Raw genomic sequence first — 22,202 nt, 5'->3', positions numbered from 1 at the left:
AAAAGTTACCTGAATAAACGCAGAAGTCTGAACATGTTCTACACAATTGCCTTCGGGTGACACATACTGATAGCCTGGGATCTAAAAAGTAATTAAAATATTAGTATCATACATATAGCACTATATAATTTTTTAAAATCTGAGGTAAAGCATGAAAACTCTTGACAAAATAACAGCATTAAAAACTCATAAAGTATCTCTGTTAACTTTGAAAATTCATTTATATAATAGTTTCTAATAACTACATCTTTGTTCTTAGACTCTATTAATGAAAAGTAACTCTTAAGAAAGACCTATCTTCTCCTGGATGAAATACAAGAATTACTTGGCAAATATTTATCAGCAAATCAGTCTATTATCTACAATATCCACCAAATTATTTTTTTAATGTGCTATTAGAAGGATTGCTCTATTTCTGGAAGAAGACAAAGTAATTGCTCTTATCTTTCAGAGGAAGGGCTTGGTCCATATGAAGCATTCACAAAGATAGTGACTAAAGAAAGTTTTTCAATATTCATACCTCCTACTCCTACCACCACCCCATGCCAATCTCTGTGTAAAAAGATATGAAAACAGAGGCTTCTTCTATTACTTGTCTTAGAAAAACAGTCAGAATCATTCGTGCTTTTTAATACTCTGACAACAGACCAAGAATTATTTTCTTTCTTTTCCAAAGCATCTGTAATAAGAATTTTGGTTGCATGCAAATTTAGTGTGTAATGGTAGAAAGAAGCATGAGAAGGTATTTTCAAAAAACTAAAAATCTAATATAAGTAAGAAATTGTTTATTTTCCATAATGCCTACCTAAATCACTATCTGACGCAGAATCACAAACTACTACTAATATAGAACTTAACTTTCACAATACCTGCTTTGTATGTTCTTACTAAACTTTCAATGAATTAGAAACTTATTTTTCTCAATCTTTTCATTTAAATCTGTGACAGTATTTCACACCTTTCTCTCAAGTCAAAATTGGAATGATTTTTTTAGTAGCTTAAATGAGTTGAATTATGAATGCACAAATTTTTCAAGAATTATAAAAGTACAATAAACAATTCTTAAAGTACGAGAAATATCCTTATTTTCCAACATATTTTGATTGAGACTGTTAAACACTCCCTTGACCCCAAATAATTTTTAAAACTATGTTTCTATGAGTTAAAAAATAAATTTAAATAACCTTTCTAAGACAGAAGCAGAATGTTTCAGTTTATGCTGCTGAAATCTAGGACTCTAAAGAAAAATGTAAAGAAACAGACAATAAAAACCTTCAGGTACTGAGTATCAGCAGGTAACTATACTGTCTTCACATGTTTTCCTATTTGTAAACTAAGATGTCATTACTTTTTTAAAAGGATTCTTTTAAACTTATGTCCAAAAAATAAAGTCCGTTTAATGAGATAAATTCAAATCAAATCTGTGCATACTGACCACAAGATTTTTAACACTCAGACAAATTTTATCTTTTGGTAGAAACTATTATTAAGTCCTGACTTAATCTTTACATTTTATGTGATAAAAACCAAGAATTGTTCAACACAAAAAATGGTATGACAGATAGGCAGACAGAAAAATATAAAACAAACCTTATGAAAACTCCTAAACTAATTTCTTGCAGAGAAGAAAATGCACTTCCCCTATCAGGAGCTTGGGAAATCTCTACTCTAATGAACCTGTCTAAACAAAGACTGACATCACTTAATTGATTGGTTACTAGGGAGAAAAGCAAAGTTGAGTGCCATCAAAGAACCAATTAATTATCTACCATACCTCCCAAAATGATGAATGGATTTTGACTATTTTCTCCTTAAAACCATTTTATACACACTTACCTATTAGAGATAAGCAATACTACAATTACACAAAATATTTTTTAAATGGAAACTACAATGGACGTTAAAGCACAGATGATCATAAGCTTTGAATCATAAATGAAGCATTAGGAAATGTACATACTAAGTTTCTTAACTGGATAATATAAAAATTACCAAAACAGGGAAACATTTTAATGAGTCTGTTTCCAAAATATTTATCAATCAAAGTAAGTAGAGATAAACCTCCACTAAGGGTTTAACAGCTAGTTATGGCAATTTTTTTGCAGTTTGGAAATTTAATTGTCTATTCCCCTTAATATATGTTGAATCTGTTGTATTAAAAAACCAAACATCCTCCCAAATAACAACTAAAGAAATCTTTTAAATAATAAAGGTATTAAAAATATGTGCCTGAACAGGTATGTAAAACTGATTCTGGGTTTGCAAATGGTCCATAGTCGCACAAGGTTTGTGTTGAAGTTTCGATGAAGATCGTTCTGATTTTATTCCATCTTGTAAGTAGCCCTCCTGTTCCACTTTTCTTCGCATGGTAGAATTCCAATGGTTTTTGATAGAATTATCAGTCCTAAGAAATGAAAGTGAATAATTTAAAAAGGAAAAAAAGGATTCCACAAATTTTAACACTGTATAAAGTGTACAAAGTGCTTAAAACAAATTTTTACAAATAATGAAACTAGATACTTTCTCGATTCAAAAATAAACTGTCAGGCAGGCACAGTTCTAAACTGGAGATAAAGCAGTGATGAGAAAGTCCCTGCTTTCATGAGGCTCACATTTGAAAGCGTGGCAGCATGGAAGGAGAGAAGAATAGAAAAACAAAAATTTAAATAAGAAGAAAAACATCAGTGCAAACTAAATTCAACAATACATAAAAAGATCATATACCATAACCAATTGGATTTATTCTAAGGATACAAGGATGGTTCAGTATCTGTAAAATCAATCAATACCATATTAACAAAATAAAGGATAAAAGTCATATCATCTCAATAGATGCAGAAAAAGTATGTGATAAAATTCAACATCCATTTATGATAAAAACTCTCAACAAAGTGGGTACAACAGAGGAAACATATCTCAACATAATAAAAGCCATACAGGACAAATGCACAGCTAATATCAAAGTCTATGGTGAAAAGCTGAAAGCTCTTCCTCTAAGATAAGGAACAAGACAAGTATGCCCATTCTTGCCACTTTCATTCAACATAGTTTTGGAAGTCCTAGCCACGGCAACCAAACACGAAAAAGAAAGAAAAGGCATCCAAATTTGAAAAGAAGTAAAACTGTCACTATTTGCAGATGACATGACTATATATATAATATTAAAAAAAAAAACCCACGTAAAGAATCCACCAAAAAAAATTAGAACTAATAAGTGAATTCAGAAAAGTTGCAGAATGCAAAATCAGTACACAGAAATCTGTTGTGTTTCTAATACACTAATAACAAACTATCGAAAAGAAATTAAGAAAACAATAGCAGTCACAGCTGCATCAAATAGAATATAATACCTAGGAAAAAACTGATCAAGGAAGTTAAAGCTCTGTACTCTGAAAACTGTAAGACACTGATGAAAGAAACTTAAGATGGCACAAATAAAAGGAAAGATAGACTACACTTATAGACTGAAAGAATTATTAAAATGTGCATACCACAAAAAGCAATCTACAGATTCAATGCAATACCTACCAAAATACCAGTAGCATTTTCATAGAGCTAGAACAAATAATCCTAAAATTTGTACAGAACCACAAAAGGCCCCTACTAACCAACGCAATCTTTAGAGAGAAGAACAAAGCTGGAAGTATCTCACTCCCAGATTTCAAACAACACTACAAAGTGATAGTAATCAAAACAGTATGGTAATGACACAAAACAGAAACAGAAGTCAAAGGAACAGAATAGAATCCAGAAACAAACCCACGTTTATACAGTCAATTAATCTTCAACAAATGAGGCAAGACCATATAAAGGTGAATAAAACAGTCTTATCAATAAATGGTGCTAGGAAAACAGAACTATATGAAAGGATGAAACTGGACAACTTTCATAAACAATATACAAAAATAAACTCAAAACAGATTAAATACTTAAATATAAGACCAGAGACCACAAAACTACTCAAAGTAAACAGGCAGTTAGCTCTTGCACATTGGTTTAAATAGTTTTTTCAAGGGCAACAAAAACAAAAAGCACTACATCAAACTAAAAAGCTTTTACACAGTGAAGGAAATCATCCATAAAACAAAAAGGCAACCTACTGAATGAGAGGAGATATTTGCAAATGATATAACCAATAGGAGTTAACATCCAAATACATAAAGAACTCATACAACTCAATATAAAAAAATTTTTTTTAATTGGGAGAGAACATGAACAGATATTTCTCCAAAGAAGGCATACAAATGGCTAATAGACTTAAAAAGATGCTCACTAATCATCAGGGAAATGCAGATCAAAACCACAATGATTCAGGGCGCCTGGGTGGCTCAGTCAGTTAAGCGGCTGCCTTTGGCTCAAGTCATGATCTCCGGGGTCCCCACATCAGGCTCCCTGCTCAGCAGAGAGCCTACTTCTCCCTCTCCCTCTGTGTGCCACTCTGTCTACTTGTACTCTCTATCTCTCTGTCAAATAAACAAAACAAAACAAAACAAAACGACCTGTCACCTTATGCAGGTCAGAATAGCTACTATCAAAAATGACAAGAGGGGCGCCTGGGTGGCTCAGTGGATTAAGCTGCTGCCTTCGGCTCAGGTCATGATCTCAGGGTCCTGGGATCGAGCCCCGCATCTGCCTCAGCATCCCTGCTGAGCAGAGAGCCTGCTTCCCCTTCTCTCTCTGCCTGACTCTCTGCCTACTTGTGATCTCTCTGTCAAATGAATAAATAAAATCTTTTTTTAAAAATGACAAGAGAAAACAAGTGTTGGCAGGGATGTGGGAAAAAAAGAACCTTCATGAACTCTTGGTGGGAATGCAAAAAGATACAGCCAACATGGAAAACAGTATGAAGATTCCACAAAAAATTAAAAGTAAAACTACACATGATCCAGTAATTCCATTTCTGGAAATTTATGTGAAAAAAACAAAAACACTAGTACAAAAATATATGCACACCCATGTTCACTGCAGCATTATTTACAGCCAAGATATGGAATCCACCCAAGTGGCCACTGAAAGATGAACAGAAAAAGAAGATGTAGTGTATGCATGCAAGGAAATATTATTCAGGCATAAAAAATGAAATCTTGTCATTCACAACATGGAGGGACCTAGAGGGTACTATGCTAAGTGAGAAAAGTCAGATAAAGATATATACCATAGAATTTCACTTATCTGTAGAATCTAAAGAACAAAACAGAACAGAACAGAAACAGACTCATGGATACTAAGAACAAGGTGGTGGCTGCCGGGGGGAGCGGAGGTTGAGCAGAGAGCAGGGAATGGGGGAGATTAAAAGTAAAAACTTCTAGCTATAAAACAAATAAGACATGAGGATACAATGTACAGCATAGGGAATATAATTAATAATACATAACAATTTTGTATGGTGACAGATGGTAGCTACATTTAGCTTGATGATCACTTAAAAATGTATATAAATGTTAAATTACCACATTGTATACCTGAAAATAATACAATATTACATGTCCAAAACACTTCACTTGGAAAAAAGCAAAGAAAAACATCAGCACAATGCAGATCATTAAAGTAGGATAAGAAAAGTGAGTAAATAGGGTAATTTGATAGGTGGTCCAGGAAAGCCTCTGTGAGGTGACGGTAAAGCTAAGACTGAATAACAAGAATGAACCTGCCATACAAGAAGAGAAAAAAAGAGCGCTCCTTATAACGACATCGAGAGGGCAAAGGCCTAGAAGCCAGGAACAAACATGGTCAAGAAAAACAAACCACAAATTAGAGAATCCCAATATGTTTTCACTACAATACCTAGGTTGGAAAGAGTTCACTGGTTCCCTTTTTAACTAAACTCACCTTTATAAAGTGGAAACTTTCAACCTATAGTTACTTGTAGTATAAATTCCATCCTCCATAAAATATACAAACATTTACTGAAAATCTAAGTGTTAAGACACTTTATATTAAGGCTAGCTTCAATGGACAGTAAAAAGATATATAAAAGACTGAAAACATCAGAAGTTCCTAAGCCTGGTTTGGTAAAAAACATGATGTTTTAATTTTCTTACTCACAAAAAAAGATAGCATTGTTTGCTTTGCATATTTCATTACTATATGAAAATTAAGGATATAGGTAAAAGCATTTTATGAACTATGAAGTACCATACAGAGACTACAACAATAAAAAAAAATGCATACCTTCGAATGAGGTATGGATTTTCCTAAGATTGCTGGTCTACTGTACTACAATCAGGAAACATTTGAACCAGTGCAATGTATACAGGGGCATATCACCTTCCCTTACGGAAATTTTGTATTTTAGCCACATGGATATATATACTACTCCCATGATTTGAATCATACCATAATTAAGAACTGAATTTTCTCTAAAAAAAAAAAAAAGAAAAAGAACTGAATTTTCTCTAATGAACTGCCATAGCTTATTTCAGCCAATGTATTTGCTATTCTCTGGTCGTATGCATAGAATACAATATGAAAGAAATCTCTTCCATTTAGATTCCGTTCCAACCAGGTTTGTACAAAAAAGGTCTGTCCGACTGGCAATGATATGTAAATAATCTGGGGAGTATATTAACTGTTCACATAATCTAAAGGCCCATTATTTTACTGCACAAATTACTGCTATAAAATATTAAAAAAGTAATTCTATCCCTTACACAGAATTTATTACAAATAGGTCCAAAGATTCCCTGTTTAAATTTCAATTATAAATAAAAGTCATGGGGATCCTTGTAAACATATTCAATAGTAACTTAATAAAGATTAAGTTTAAGTACAGGGAAATGTATATACACTTATACAAGCACCTTCCAGGAAGTAGTTTGGCAATTTCTGCCCAACGATTTCCCAACCGCTTATGTGCTTCATAGATGATCCTGTCCTCCTCTTCTGTCCAGGAAGATTTCTTTACCTCAGGATTCAGATGATTATGCCACCTTTCTCTACACTGCTTGCCTATTCTTCCTTTCAAGTGTTTTGCAATTAAAGACCATCTTTTTGGCCCGTATTTCTGAACTAATTCAATAACCTAAGAAACAGAAAAACAAAGTTTAAAAAACTATTATTTAAAAAATAAATACCTCGTAGGGATGTAATGTACAGTGTGGTGACTATATCGTAATGCACATCTGAAAGCTGCTAAAGAGATCTTAAAAATTCTCATCACAAGAAAAAATTTTTATATGGTGACAGATAACCAGACTCATTGTTGTGATCATTTAGGAATATATACAAATAGCAAATCATGATGTGGTACACTTGAAACTAATATAGTGTTACATGTCAATGATACCCCAATTAAAAAAATTATTACCTTGACAGAATTTTAAAATGTAACTCAAGAATACTATCTTTTTAATACATTAAATCCAAACCACAACAAATTTTCCAATACTCATTCATCATTTACCAAGTATAGAAATACAAACTTATCTAAAATACAAGGTGCTAATTAAAGCAAGTTCTAAGTTAAACTGTTTTCAATGAAAATTAACTTAAGACAACAGTAAAGATGCTGAGACTTATAGATTTTCTACTTTTGTATCTTTTTTCTTAAAAGCTTCAGCTGAAAGCCAAATAAATCAGTTTGGAAGAAAGAAGGATCTAGAAATTTACCATCTTCATTTCTTCCTTTCTCACCCTAAAAGGATACAGATCACACATTGTAAAACCTATCACTGGCCATCAATTAAACCAGATCAATTCTGAGCCTGGCGAATTTTGTTGTTGTTGTTGTTGTGGGGGCAGAGTAGGAAACATGCCCTAATTCTCCGATTACATTAATGTTTCTGCAATAAAGAACATGAACTAAAGGGCAATTCCTAGTAGAGGGCAGCAAGATCCCTATTCTTCTCAGACTTTTATAAGACAAGGAATTACCTTAGTTTTTAAGTCATCCAAACCTTTAGAAACACGATGCTCTGCTATCTCTCTTATTTGGGGGCTCATTATAGGTCAAGAGGGATAGCTAAGAATGACTTTCTTACATATCATGTTATCAGATAAAATAAAAATAAAATATAAATTGTTTCAAAAATGTTGACTCTATTTTCAACAAGAAGCTACACCCTAAATGTTGCTAACTTAAGCTCTAAATAAGAGTAAGCTAATGGCCTTTTTCCTTCTGTAAACCAAACTCTTAGAAAGAAAAAGCTATATATATTATACTTGTTTTGACATGATTCAGAAAAACTATATTTCAGGACACTCAACTTTCAATTCTTCTACAAGCAGCACCCAAAGATCAAAATCAACATGATTTAAACATATTCTTTGTGACAAAACAATGTATTAAGAAGAAAATAAAGCCAGTCCACCTACACAGTCAGAATAAAGAATATGAACACATTACCCTCTGATCTTCTTCTTTAGTCCAGGGACCCTTTATCAATTCTGGATTTAAAACTTTCTGCCATCGATGCTGGCACTGAAAATCTGAACGATTCTGAAAGAATTGATGATTTTGTTATTGAACAATTGTCTTCCAGAAAGCAAGTCAGCCTAAATTCAAGAAGAAAGTCTTCAAGAACAATGTATTCAATAACATTCTGTAAACTGGGGGTCCCTGGGTGACTCAGTCAGTTAACCATCTGCCTTTGGTTCAGGTCATGATCCCAGCGTCCTGGGATCAAGACCCACATCGGGCTCCCGGCTCAGTGGGGAGCCTGCTTCTGCTTCTCCCTCTCTCTTTGCCCGTTCCCCTGCTTGCTGTCCCTCTCACTCTCTTTCAAATAAATAAATAAAATCTTCAAAAAAAAAAAAAAAAGAAATGTCAGGTTAGGTCAGAAGGTGGATTCAAGCAGGTTGGCCAAGAGCAAACCTGTCAGAAGTGGATTTTGGAATCCCTGTGGAGCTCCTTCTCCCTTCACCCCTCTGCTGGGCTCTTATTCTGGACTCACTCACTACAGACCCCTCCCAGGCCCTCATGTGCCTGTGGTACATTTGGCTGAGTGTCATTACCTGGGTGCACTCTCTCTCTCAAATAAAGAAATAAAATCTTAAAAAAAAAATTATTTGAACTATAGTATTTCTCAGGGCACCTGGGTGGATTAGTCAGTTAAGCGTCTGTCTTCTGCTCAGGTCATGATCTCAGAATCCTGGAAGCGGTCCCTGTCCTAGGGCTACCTGCTTAACAAGCAGTCTGCTTCTTCCTATCTCTCTGACCCTCCCCAAACTCATATATGCTCTCACTCTCAAATTAAAAAAAAAAAAAGAAGCTTAAATTGTAATATTTATCTTACATGCCTATATCTTGATTCATTCTTAAATTAGACCCTTTGGCAGAGCTTAGACTATATATATTATTTTAATTTATAAGTATGTATCTCTACAGTATGCCTTATAAATAGCAAAATGCAAAGTTATTTAACACAGATGTTACCATAAAGAAATGTATCCAATATTGAGGAATAAAAGGGAGTAGACAGAAAACTATACAAGCAGACATATGAACTCAAATAGCATGGCAATCTGAATTGATACAGTACAGCAGTACTTAAATCTAACTTTTTACAATTTAAAAACCCCTAAAGGCATTACTAGGCCACTGCATGGTATTTAAAGGATTTTTATAAAAGATGACCTCCAAGTTATCAAGAAAAAAGAATACAGCTATATGAAAGATTATGTAACATATCAGTTCAATTATTTAAATGTTGAGGCTTAAAAGGAAAATGAATTTACCAGGATATAAAAGCCTTATGTGGAAACATTCCAAATTCCAAAAATCATTAACAAATGAAGTAGTCAATTCATGACTTACTAACTCTTACATATAATTACATAATAATAATAACAAAACACTTAACTTCATGACTGATTCAGAGTTTACAAAAATACTAGTTCATATACAGGATTCTGGATAATGTTGATTACCAGTGGCTGTCTCTGTGCCTAGTGGATCTCAAATTATGTTTATTTAAGCTGTTTTTCTTCATTTATGGCTTCTAAACATCAATGCTGATCCACTTTAAGGCTATCATTTTCTTCAAAATAATTAGGCAGTTTCTGCATGTCCTGTGTATTTCTCTATTTCCTTCATTTGCTGCTATATCATTGAAGATAAACTGATAAACCTAATACAAATAACTTCTAATTTAGTTTGCATTTACTGAACACCTGCTAAATGGCAGGAAATGTGCCAAAATCCTATATATGTTATTTCTAATTCTCACAACAATACTACAAAAACAGTACTATTACTTCCATATTGTAGATAAAGAAGCTGAAAATCAAAGTTAAATAATTTTTCTAAGACCAAACAGCTAACAGAGCTGACACTTAAATATAGTTTAGACTGATAACAAAAATTATGCTCTTTTCATTATCTGTTCTCAATTTTCAGGTTATGTTGAAAAGCATCATAAGAATTTAGAAAGAACATAGGTGACCTGGTTTCTGAAACCCACGGTAGTCAAAACAGAAATTCAAATATGAATATTTTGCCTTTAATGTAGTAAGGAACAAAAGGAATATATGTGAAAACATTTTGTAAATTATAAAATTACATACTAATGAATAGTATGTGAATAGTATGATGAACAATTAAGTATAATTCTTCAAAAAATCAATAACACCTTAAAATGCAAACATTAGATAACAAACTTTTCAAAAGATCTTTTTCTGATTTTATTGATCAGCTGCCAAAAGATTTCAATGCATTTAACTTCTTTTAAGTGTTTTAACGTTTATCAACAAATATTTATAAAGCCCTAACCAAACTTATCAACATTTTCATTTTAGATTAGTAATCTTTTTAGGCTCCTATGTAAACTAATTATTAGAAAATCAGATTTTCTGATCTTTGGCCACACTGTAGGAAGATCAGAACAACAGAGATGTTTTTAGAAAGGAAACCTAAGTCTAAAATAATAAAGACACATTTCTGAAAAAGAGCAAATTTAATCCAATGACCTATATCATCCATGTTATAAATATAAGATAATAGTTGACTTACTTGAAGATGACTAGCAATTAGAGTCCAATCATCAGTTCCATGTTGTTCAACCAACTTCTTTAACTTATCATCCTATTAAAACAAGAATGAAAATTAGAAATCTTTCTTCCCCCACCAATAATAACTCTCCAATTCTTTCATGTCATATCTGACAGCCATCTGTAGAAGGACAAACCACTATAATACAAGCTTTCCCATTTACTCTACTCTTTCTGTCAGTCTCAACATCAAACTGCTATTCACACCCCCAGTGGAAGAAAAATAGGTGCACATTAGTTGATGAATAACTTTTCTCATGTTTTGCTTTTCAGTATCTTTCTATCTTTATTAAATATTATTATTAACAAGTATATACAAGTATGAAATTATTAAGCGTTATCACATAATTACCTCATCTCTTGTCCATTTTACTCTGTTCCAGAGTTTCTTCAATCCTTTTTGTTGTGGTACTTCATAATCATGATCAGCATACTGAAGGTCATCATCCTCATCCTCGCTAAAAAAATAAATTAAAAGCCACAATTGTGAAATCAAAAATTACATGTAAACTTGTGAATTCAATCTTTGAAACTATGTATACAGGTATGACTGAAGCAGCCACTCAGACTGACAGACATACATCAAGTTAGATTATTGAAAATATAAAAAATTAAGAGTCATACAATTGGTAATAGCTATAGTTCTTACTGACACAAGAGAAATGATAAGCCACCAGGGGTCAATTGATAACCTCTATGTATGCTAAAGAGTTTGACTTTTATTCTTTATTTGACCTTTATCCTTAAGAGTTAAAGGACTTCAAGTAAGAGAAAGACAAATATGTTGTGTTTCAGAAAAATCACTGGCAGGAATGTGGAGAAATGGAGGAAGGAAGACCAATTACTAATCTTTTACAATAACCCAAGTAAGAAATTATTAGAGCCTGACAATGTTAAAGTAAAATACAAAACAAAGTCACATCTAGTTAAAACAAAAAATGGAAGAATTGTTATTATCTATAACAATTATCTATAAAGATACTCCTCAAACTCCATGCCCCAAAACCAAATAATTATGTCAAAAAATACGCAGAAGAAATGAACAGACACTTCTTCAAAGAAGATATATAAATGGCTAATAGACACATGAAAAAATGTTCATCATCACTAGCCATCAGGGAAATTCAAATCAAAACCACATTGAGATTCCACCTTACACCAGTTAGAATGTCAAAAATCAACAGGACAGGAAACAACATGTGTTGGAGAGGATGTGGAGAAAGGGGGATCCTCTAACATTGTTGGTGGGCGGGAATTCAAGTTGGTGCAGCAATTTTGGAAAACAGTATGGAGATTCCTCAAAAAATTAAAATTGAGCTACCTTATGACCCTGCAATTACACTACTGGGTATTTACCCCAAAGATACAGATATAGTGAAAAGAAGGGCCATAGGAACCCCAATGTTCGTAGCAGCAATGTCCACAATCGCCAAACTGTGGAAAGAAATGAGATGCCCTTCAACAGATGAATGGATAAAGAAGATGTGTCCAGGGGCACCTGGGTGGCTCAGTGGGTTAAGCCTCTGCCTTTGGCTCATGTCATGATCCCAGGGTTCTGGGATGGAGCCCCACATCGGGCTCTCTGCTGAGCAGGGAGCCTGCTTCCTTCTCTCTCTCTCTCTGCCTGCCTCTCTGCCTACTTGTGATCTCTCTCTCTGTGTCAAATAAATAAATAAAATCTTTTAAAAAAAAGAAAAAGAAGATGTGGTCCATATATACAATGGAATATTACAGCCATCAGAAGGATGAATACCCAACCTTTGTATCAACATGGAGGAGATTATACTGAGTGAAGTAAGTCAAGCAGAGAAAGTCAATTATCATACGGTTTCACTTATTTGTGGAGCATAAAGAATAACACGGAGGACACTGGGAGTTGGAGAGGAGAAGTGAGTTGGGAGAAATCAGAGAGGGAGACGAACCATGAGAGACTGTGGACTCTGAGAAACAAACTGAGGGTTCTAGAAGGGAGGGGGTGGGAGGATGGGTGACCCTAGTGGTGGGTATTAAGGAGGGCACGTATCGCATGGAGCACAGGGTGTGCTGCATAAACAATGAATCTTGGAACACTGAAAAAAGTAAAATAAAACTAGGATGTTAAAAGAAAAGAAAGGTGGAAACAAGAGGATTTTGCAAGGAGTAAGGATACCTCCAAAACTTCTGACTTTGGGAGCATAAACAGAGCTATCCACTGAGATAAAGAATAGAAGGAAGGGGTGCCTGGGTTGCTCAGTCAGTTAAGCATCTGCCTTTGGCTCAGGTCATGATTCCAAGATCCTGGGATCAGCCCTGCATCAGGCTCCTTACTCAGTAGGGAGCCTGCTTCTCCCTCTCCCTCTTTCTGCTGCTCCCCCTGCTGTGCTCTTTCTTTCTGTCAAACAAATAAACAAAACCTTAAAAAAAAAAAAAAAAAAAAGAATAGAAGGAAAAACAGAACTCTGAAAGGGAGAAGAGAATGGGGAGGGTAGGCAGTTTTGGACTAGCTGATTTCAAGCACTTGAGGAATATACAAGTGAATACATCTTGAACAGCACTGTCCGATAGAAATATAACACATATGGACATTGGGGAGGATATGTGCTATTGAAAGTACTGTGAATTATGCAAGACTGATGATTCACAGACCTGTACCCCTGAAGCAAATAACATTATGTGTTAATAAAAAATGAAAAAAATTTAAAGAAAGAAATATAACACAGTCACATATCCAATTTCCTGGTAGCCACATTTTAAAAATAGAAACAGTTCAAAATAATGTTAATTATTTAACCCAAAATATTAAAAAATTACCACTTCAACACATACTCAACATAATCATGAATTAGTTTACATTTCTTTTTTACTTACTAAAGTCTCAAAAAATCTAGTGTGTATTTTATAGTTAGAGCACATTGCAATTCAGACTAACCACATTTCAACAGCTCAATAGCAGCTTGTCGGGGAATGGCTATTCTGTTGGGCAGAGCAGATCTGGCACATGGATCTTCTGCTCAGGTAAGAGGCCTCGGATAGACACACAGTTTTGGCAATCACCAGCATACAGAAAACAGTTAAAGCCATAAGAACATTCTGAAACCCCATAAAAGAGGGCAGGTCTTTATGATAAACTGGAATAGAGGATTTTGAGTAGACTGAAGACAGTCATGAAAATCTGAAAATAATAAGAGCTAATACTTATTTAAACTTTCTAAGTACCAGACATTAGGTAGTCTCTGAAATTTCTGTCTTAAAACCCCACAACATCCCCAAGAGGGAAATATTACTATTCCCACTTTACAGAAAAGGAAGACTTTGACTTAGAAAAGTAACTTCTTGCCCACAGTTATACCAAATGTATCATGACTGAACTTCAAAATGCACTAATTAACCAGTATACTGCCACATACTAGAGAAATAGGGAAGAGGATACCAAGAAGCTGGAAGATACCAAAGATAAACCTGAAGTACATTTTGAAATCAGAACAAGATTTAGTTATAACTTAACTACTTATTTTGCATCCCTGTACATATTAACCTCTTAGGGCTTTAGTTTACCTGTTTGTGAAATAAGGATAATATACTAATACTACCTATCTTATAGTGCATCTTTAAGGATAAAATTCAATGAAAAAACATATAAAACACCTCATATAGCACATAGCACAAAGAGGTAGCTCAATATTAGTATTATATGCATAGGCTGACTGTCCAACATTCAAGATTATTTCTGCTTTATTATATCCAACTCTTTTCTAAAAATACGCTCTGATTTCAAGCAGCTCAAGTTTGATGATTAACCTCTAATGTAATATATTTGGAACATGTGGAGAGTTCCCAATACCTACATATAGTTTCTTACACAACTGAAAAATGAAGGTCTAGATTTAATACTCTCTATAGATCCTTTACGGGAACTTCTGATTTCCCTTGATTCGTCAATTCTATAGGAACAATTTTTTTTTTTTTTTAAGAAGTCTCTCCATACACAATGTGGGGATTGAACTCATGACCCTGAGATTAAGAGTCACATGTTCTACCAACTGAGCCAGACTGGCATCCCCTGGGACCAAAGTTCTTCATATCTAACCAAGCAAGACACAAAGATCCCCAACTCCCCTACCTATATAAACTATCTATCTGCTTCAGTTCAGTGCACTTTAACATTCCAATGCTCGCTCCCTAAAACAATAATCTGCCAGTCCTATGCTTGTTTTGTTGAACTAATCTGGAAATAAAGACACAAGTTTAAATAAATAAACACCTGTAATTTGCTGCCATCTTCAGCTACCAGAAATATCCACCTGATTAGCCAAGATTAAATAGTTAAAATGGAGATGGTTCATGATCCAATGACTTAATAAATTTTTCATTTCCTTTTTTTAAAGATTTTATTTATTTCCTTGACAGCGAGCGAGCAGAAGCAAGAAGAGTATCAGGAAGAGGAAGAGGGAGCAGTAAGCTTTCCACTGAGCAGGGAGCCTGACTCGGGGCTCAATCCCAGGACCCTAGAATCATGACCTGACCCAAAGGCAGATGTTTAACTGACTGAGCCACACAGATGCCCCAACTTAATAAATTTCTAAGAAGGCTACCAAATCAGAAAAAACACCATATTGAGGCTTCCTGCCCAATCTGTATGTACTCATGGCGTCTATCATTCCCTTTTAATGCTCATCACACATACCAACCTTCCCAAGCAAATAGTAAGTTCAGGAATGCAAAGAACATATCTGACACATTCAGCTCTCAGCACCAAGCACAGTACCTATAATATTTGTAAAATTAATGATCAGTGAATTATCTTCCTTACTCTTTTATTACCTCCTCCAAGTACTCTGTATTCCAAAATATTACCCTCTCTTCCAACCCAATGAAATGTCCACCTCCCTCAATACAGCTGTTCTCAAGTGGATATGAGAGAAAACATTTTTTTAACAAATGAAAATACCTCTAGGAGAAGGGGAAAGACATTCTCATTTATTAAAAAGGACTTTCAAAATCCAAATGCACCTCCAAATGGTAGAATTTTAAGAAGCATAACCTGCTGAAACAAACAAACAAAATATTCAGTACAGAAGAGGTTCTTTGGTGTGTCTACTAATATTGCCTAGCTTTTCCTAGAACAGTCCCCAGCAACATTACCACTTTCTGCCATCCCAAACAGCCCTCAGTTGTGGTTTTCACAAGTTCCCTTCTTATTCCCTCCCCTCAGATCCCAACAACTTTCACAGCATAGTTGAGACTGCTTTTAAAAAGTTAGGTTATTATGGGGCAGCTGAGTGGCTCAGTGGGTTAAGCCTCTGCCTTCAGCTCAGGTCATCATCCCTGTCCTGGGATCAAGCCCCACATCAGGGTCTCTGCTCAGCAGGGAGCCTGCTTCCCTCTCTCTGTATGCCTCTCTGCCTACTTGTGATCTCTCTCTGTCAAATAAATAAATAAAATCTTTTTAAAAAAATTAGGTTATTTCCAGTTCAAAACAATGTTTAATTTGGGGACTTACCTATATAAATCTTGAGTGTTCAAAAAAAATATCTATATCACATCTAATCTGTATAAAATTCACTGTAGATTCTTATCAAATTATTTTAAGTTAAGGATAGGAGTCCAAAGATGTCACTTTGGCCAAAAGACTAGTTTCCAAGGAGCAATTTTCCTGAAAACTTGTTCAACTTTAAAATTCAGCTTTATTTTTTAACCTCATACTTGATGTGTGAGAAATTTCTATTTCTACATGAGGTTTCATTCTCTGTTTTGCATCAGCATGGTCATCAGTTTCAGAGAGTTATACAGCCCAGTCAATGTTCAGGAAGCTGGGTGTTTTGAGTGGGTGAGTATGAGGGAGGATTAAAGTAGAATTCTTAGAATCATCTACCACTGGGACTTTCCTGGAGTCTATCCACCTAGCTACTTCTTAGTTTTAGCAGAAGTTATTTCTATATTGGTTAAGTAATTGTTGAAAGAATGATGTAACTTGGAAATACGTGTGACAGAATAAGATCCTAGAAAATTATCAGTATCCTTAGCAACAGAAAGATGCCTGAGAATGTGAACAATTTGCCAAGAAAAAAGAGAAGGGATAAAACCCCACAGTAATCTCACCAATATTCCACTTTCACCACTGCTTAATAATGGTTAGGCACCATCAAAACAAATCTGCTTTTTCATATCATCTTTTAGCATTTTTATATTGTAGCAATCAGTGATGATAATATATAATAACTAAATAAAATCAACTCCTTACTACATAAATAAGTTATTTTTAATCTAGGATGACTGATCTAGAAGACAGCAGTTAGGTGAAATTATTTTGCCAGTCACAAAGTGAAAATATAAAGGAATTTGGTTTCTGAATCTTCATTCAGAACTTGGTTACTAGAATTACTCTGCCAGTTTTATCTAAGTCAAAGAATATAACTGTCTCATATATAAACTAAGCACTACTTTCAAATGAAAAGGTTTTTTTCTAAAGATTATGAACGAACAAAGTGATTAGGGTGATTATGAAACAGCAAAATGAAGTGCGTGCGCACGCGCACACATGCACACACACACAAATATTATGACTCATTAGGCCAGGAAAATAGTTAAAAGAAACTTTACACTGGGTGAAAGCTAATAGGATATTACAGTCATAATTTACCCTGTGAAATAATACACAAACAATTCATACTTGACTATATTAAGATAAAACATTTAAGAAGTTCAATTTTAAAGGATACTAACTATTCCATGTAAAAAGAGTAATATGGGGTACTGAAAGGAAAAATTTGAGAATTTTTTTAAATTTACTTTTATTTGAAAAGAATCACTGGTTCAAAATTAAAGACATATCAACAGTTCTATCAAATCTGCTCTACTAATCACTTCAACATGATCATATTTTAACTCAGAAACTATTATCAAATCTGAAATTTTTATCAAAATCCAAAATTACATCTTTAATTTTACCTGTTTTGATAGGGTAATTCTATTTTTTTTTAAAGTTCATTCAAAATCAAGGTATGAAAATTTACCAGGTTGATTTAAAAAAGTGAAATCAGGCCACCCGGTGGTTAATATTATGTACTGCATACATGTATATTTTATTTCCAAACCTGGACTGCAAACTAGCAACATTACAGTAAGACAAATTTTACTTCATTTGACCAGTATGAATAGCAATACTGAAATAAATACTTAAGGAATTCTACCTACCTACTCGTAAACAAAAATGATCACTGAACTTTTCTATTTCATTCCATTTGTAGATATATATTTAAATGAGCAAAGATGATTACAAAAAGGTTCAAAACGGGAAATGGATATTAAATCTAGACATTAATTTACAGATCTTAAAATCCAAATGCCTAGATTAACAGACTTAAAAACTGGGATATAGAATTTACTTGCTTTTCCAAAACAATGTTGCTAGTTAATGACAAAGCTGACTAAAAAAGTCAGTTCTCATTTTCAGTATTCTTTCACCCGTAACACTCATTTTGCTGGAAATAACATAGTAAAATTGCTTCCCATACACACATATAACCCACTGTAAAACATTTTCCAATGAAAAAGCTGGCTTTTAGCTTTCCAATTTAGTGTAGTCACCAGATGCCAAGTGTAAATACCTGAATCTGTTACAACTTAAAACAGGTCTTCTAGTTTCTAAATGACATTTTTCAAAGTTTATTTTTAAGGGTAGATCTAGCTTTTAAAAACTAAAATTAATTACTCAATACATAAATATGCTTAAAAATCAAATACACGTTAATAACATATACCAATTTTGATACTACCTGTAAATTATATCATTAAAACCCCCAGTGAGATCTTAAACTATTTAAAGTGACAACACTAAATGAGCCTTTTCCTTTATGTAAATCTAGGTGAGAGATACTACAGCTATCTTAAAAATCAAAAGAGCCAACATCCTCCAGTTGTTTCAACCTGAGGTATCAGTTTTTTTACTTTTTCCATATCATATAGAAAAAAGTATATTACAGGATTTATGCTCATAGTCTTATGCAAAACTTTTATACAGCAAACTACAGTTTTCACTCAAATACTTAGTTGTATAGCAGAGATATTAAATTGACTAAATTATTTCCTTTCTCAACTATAAATTAGGTTCATATTTATTATTAAGCCATTTAGTCAATAGGCATGAGACCAGACTTTGCCCAATAACTTCACCCTCAAAACATTTCACATTCTATTACATTCTAAGATAAATATAACATATTTTCATATACAAGAAATATAATTTAGAGCCTGAAACACATTTAAGTGTAAAGACCCTATGTAATACAGCATTTAGAGATGATAATTTCTCACCACATCCTCTACCTCTATTCGGAGCATAGTTTCATCCCCACCGCATTTAATTACTCCAGCCTTTTAAATCATTATATAATATATTTTAATTCATACAGCTGACAAGGAACAAAAGTGAACAGTACAATTAATATTTAAATCTCTATGCTCACAGTATTGTGAATAAAAGAAAATAATGTACACAGGCAAGTTCGTCATTAAATCACTTCTCCTTTCTTAGTCTATTATTATGAAGCAATCAAAAACTATAAAATGAGCAGAAAAAATCAATTGGAAGAAAGGGTTCTGACATTCAAGCATCCATGTCTAATCATAACTAAATGATGATCACATTAGGTAAGACATTCTTTCAAATAAGATTAACATCAATACTGATAGATAATGCCACACAATGAATATAAACAAACTTTTGTTTTTGAGTTGACAAAGTCATTTGTCACTTTGCTTAATGAAGTTATTTTATTTTTAAAATTCTGTATATTTAAAAATGCACAAGAAAAGGCCTAAATCAGTACCTCACTAATTATAATTATAGGGGCTTTTAATATCTATCTTTTCTGAAGATTAGGGAGTTAATTAGAACAGTTATTCTCACCTGAGTGATTCTGCCCCGCCCCCCCAACACACATTTGGTAATGTCTGGAGACATTTGATTGTCATAACTCAGGGAAATGGTGTTATTGGCATCTACTAGACAGAGGCCAGGAATGCTGTTAAACATACTACAAAGCATAGGGCAGCCCCCCACTACAAGGAATTATCTAATCCATTATATCAGTAGTAACAATGTTGAAAACCCTGTTGTAGAGAGGTGGGTCTACAGGAGTGTACGTGTGTATTTGTTACATCTGAGGAGTCTGACCTATACTGCAGTTGCCACAAAATAAGTCTAAAAAGGACTTGTTTTATGCTGCTTTCTGCAAAAATACCTTACATACAGAAGATGATTAATAAATTAATAAAGCAACAAATGTTATGTGTAATTATTGCCAATTTTTAACAGGAATCCGCAGTGAATGAATCTTAGTACTAAATTTCAACTTGAGAAATACCTCTCTAGTCAAGACTTTAAGGCTGTGAACCTAGATAAACAAAACTACTTGGAAATCCTGCCAAACAGCTTTTCAGGTTTATTTAATACTACTGACAAAAGACAACCTCATTTTTTGTCATCTAAGGGGTTACTACACACAATTTAGGTGTAGCTACTATAGTAACGTGTAAATAAAAATTAGATGAGTAAATTCCTCCTAGCAAGTTCTCCAACAAATATTATGCCCTACCTCTCTGGGCAAGACTTAGTTACAGACACAGCCAAACACGGGCACTAAAAATATTCAGTGAATCAAACATTGTTTTAAGATCAAGCTACTGGTAGTAACAGTGTAACAACTCCCAGCATAAGATACAAAAAATACACACATACAGCTGAGAACAAGGGAATGGTAATTACAGAAAGCATCAAAAAGGTCCTCTCTCTCTCTCTTCAGCTATCCCTCAGAGGATTTTCCATACCTGTCAAGGCAGCAAAGATGGCAGAGGGGTCCCAGCGCAGGTTTATCACAGAGTTCCTACTTTAACTGATTCCGTAATTCAGAAAAAAAGAATCTCTTTGAACACCATTTTCGACTCCTCGGGGCTGTCCACGAGCACTTTTATGTGCGTGGAGTACTCCCTGAAAGCGCGGACTTACCTGGCAAGAAACTCCGACCAAGAGGGGATTGTGAGAGGCTGAAGTCTGGATGTGCGCTGTGGGGAGAATCAACTCCTTACAGCAATCTGGGCATTTGTTACTCACTTTTTGCGCCTTAAACACATGGGTCCCCAACTCTCCACACGTCACGGCTGCGATGGGGCCAGCCGGGCCGGAGAGGGCTGCGGGGCAGCGGGGCAGCGGGAAGGAAAACCTTGGCCCCCGCTGGGGAGGGCCTGACGGGGAAGCATTGGGAAAGGGGAAAGAATGTGAGCCGAGACACTGCCAACAGGCCTAAGTCAAAGAGATGTCACCCACCTGCGCGACCTCTTCGCCATCCTTCAAGTACCGCATAGGCGCGGGCTGGGCGGGGACGCAGTTCAGCCTCCTCCAGCCTCAAGCGAATGTTCCTTGTCCCCGACCCTCCAGCCGCTCCCCCTCGCTCTCTCTCCGAGGCGACCGAGAGTGGAACGCACGTCCCCGGCAGGGCAGGACGGAGGGGCGGACCGCGACCCGCCCCCGGCTCGCAGTGCAGCTCCTAGCCCCGGCCCGGCCCGGTCAGGGATGCCCCCAACATGTCAGCAGGCGCGCTCCCGCCCTCCGCCGGCCCCTCCCGCCGCCTCTCAGCCTCTACGCAGTGGTCCCTGCTCAGCTCCGCGGCGGGTGCCGACCCCCGCCCTCAACCCGCAGCGAGCAGCTCTGCAGGGCTCGCTGCCTCCTGCAGGGTTTTGTCCGCACCGCCGAATCTCGCGCCCAGCCTCCCTCAAGAGCCGCCGTTTGAATCTGCGCACGCGGCCCGGAATCTCATTGGCTGTAGCGGCCGCACGCGGGGGGACGAGGGCGGGGCGGAGAGAGCGCGCGCGACTATGGGCGGGGCTGGGGAGCTGGAAGTCGGGACTGGAACTCGCGGGAGTCGGGGAAGGAGCTAGGAGTCAGGGGGTGGGGCCGCAGGGCGGGCTCGCGGGTATTGCCTTGACAGGACCCGGAGCGCGCCGAGCGCCGCACCGCGCGGGGCCTGCCGGGAAAACGAGTTCCGGTGGTCGCCTAGAGGTGGGTCCGGAAGCTGCGGCGCGAGTCCAAACTTCCCGGGGTTCGCGGACACGGTCTTTGGGGGTTGGGCGGCTGCGCCGAGGCGCGTCCCCGCAGCCTCCTTTCAGCTACCGCTCCTCCACTCCTAATTCCTCGTGTATATCCCGCCTCATTAGTTAGGAGACGTGGTCTTCGGTCTTGG

At 35.8% G+C, this 22,202-nt stretch overlaps 1 protein-coding gene across 3 annotated transcripts in view; it reads right to left on the bottom strand.

The window, feature by feature from the left end:
• The window catches only part of MYBL1 (MYB proto-oncogene like 1), a 39,742-nt gene extending 17,981 nt beyond the window's left edge, over positions 1-21,761 (bottom strand). For all 3 annotated transcript variants that reach the window (XM_045075724.1, XM_045075726.1, XM_045075725.1), the window contains exons 1-7: positions 21,290-21,761; positions 11,339-11,444; positions 10,949-11,020; positions 8,345-8,437; positions 6,801-7,021; positions 2,230-2,404; positions 10-81 (exon numbers count right to left, since the gene is read on the bottom strand). In XM_045075724.1, the coding sequence (XP_044931659.1) occupies positions 10-81; positions 2,230-2,404; positions 6,801-7,021; positions 8,345-8,437; positions 10,949-11,020; positions 11,339-11,444; positions 21,290-21,309 (759 nt within the window). In that variant the 5' untranslated portion in view covers positions 21,310-21,761. The remainder of the gene's footprint in view (positions 1-9; positions 82-2,229; positions 2,405-6,800; positions 7,022-8,344; positions 8,438-10,948; positions 11,021-11,338; positions 11,445-21,289) is intronic.
• Between the last annotated feature and the right edge of the window lie 441 nt (positions 21,762-22,202).

The sequence above is a fragment of the Mustela putorius genome, unplaced genomic scaffold, assembly GCF_011764305.1.
Source record: "Mustela putorius furo isolate JIRA1106 unplaced genomic scaffold, ASM1176430v1.1 tig00000151_pilon_pilon_pilon, whole genome shotgun sequence".
Lineage (NCBI taxonomy): Eukaryota > Metazoa > Chordata > Mammalia > Carnivora > Mustelidae > Mustela > Mustela putorius.
The sequence above is the reverse complement of the archived record's forward strand: the minus strand, read 5'-3'. Positions and strand labels throughout refer to the sequence as shown.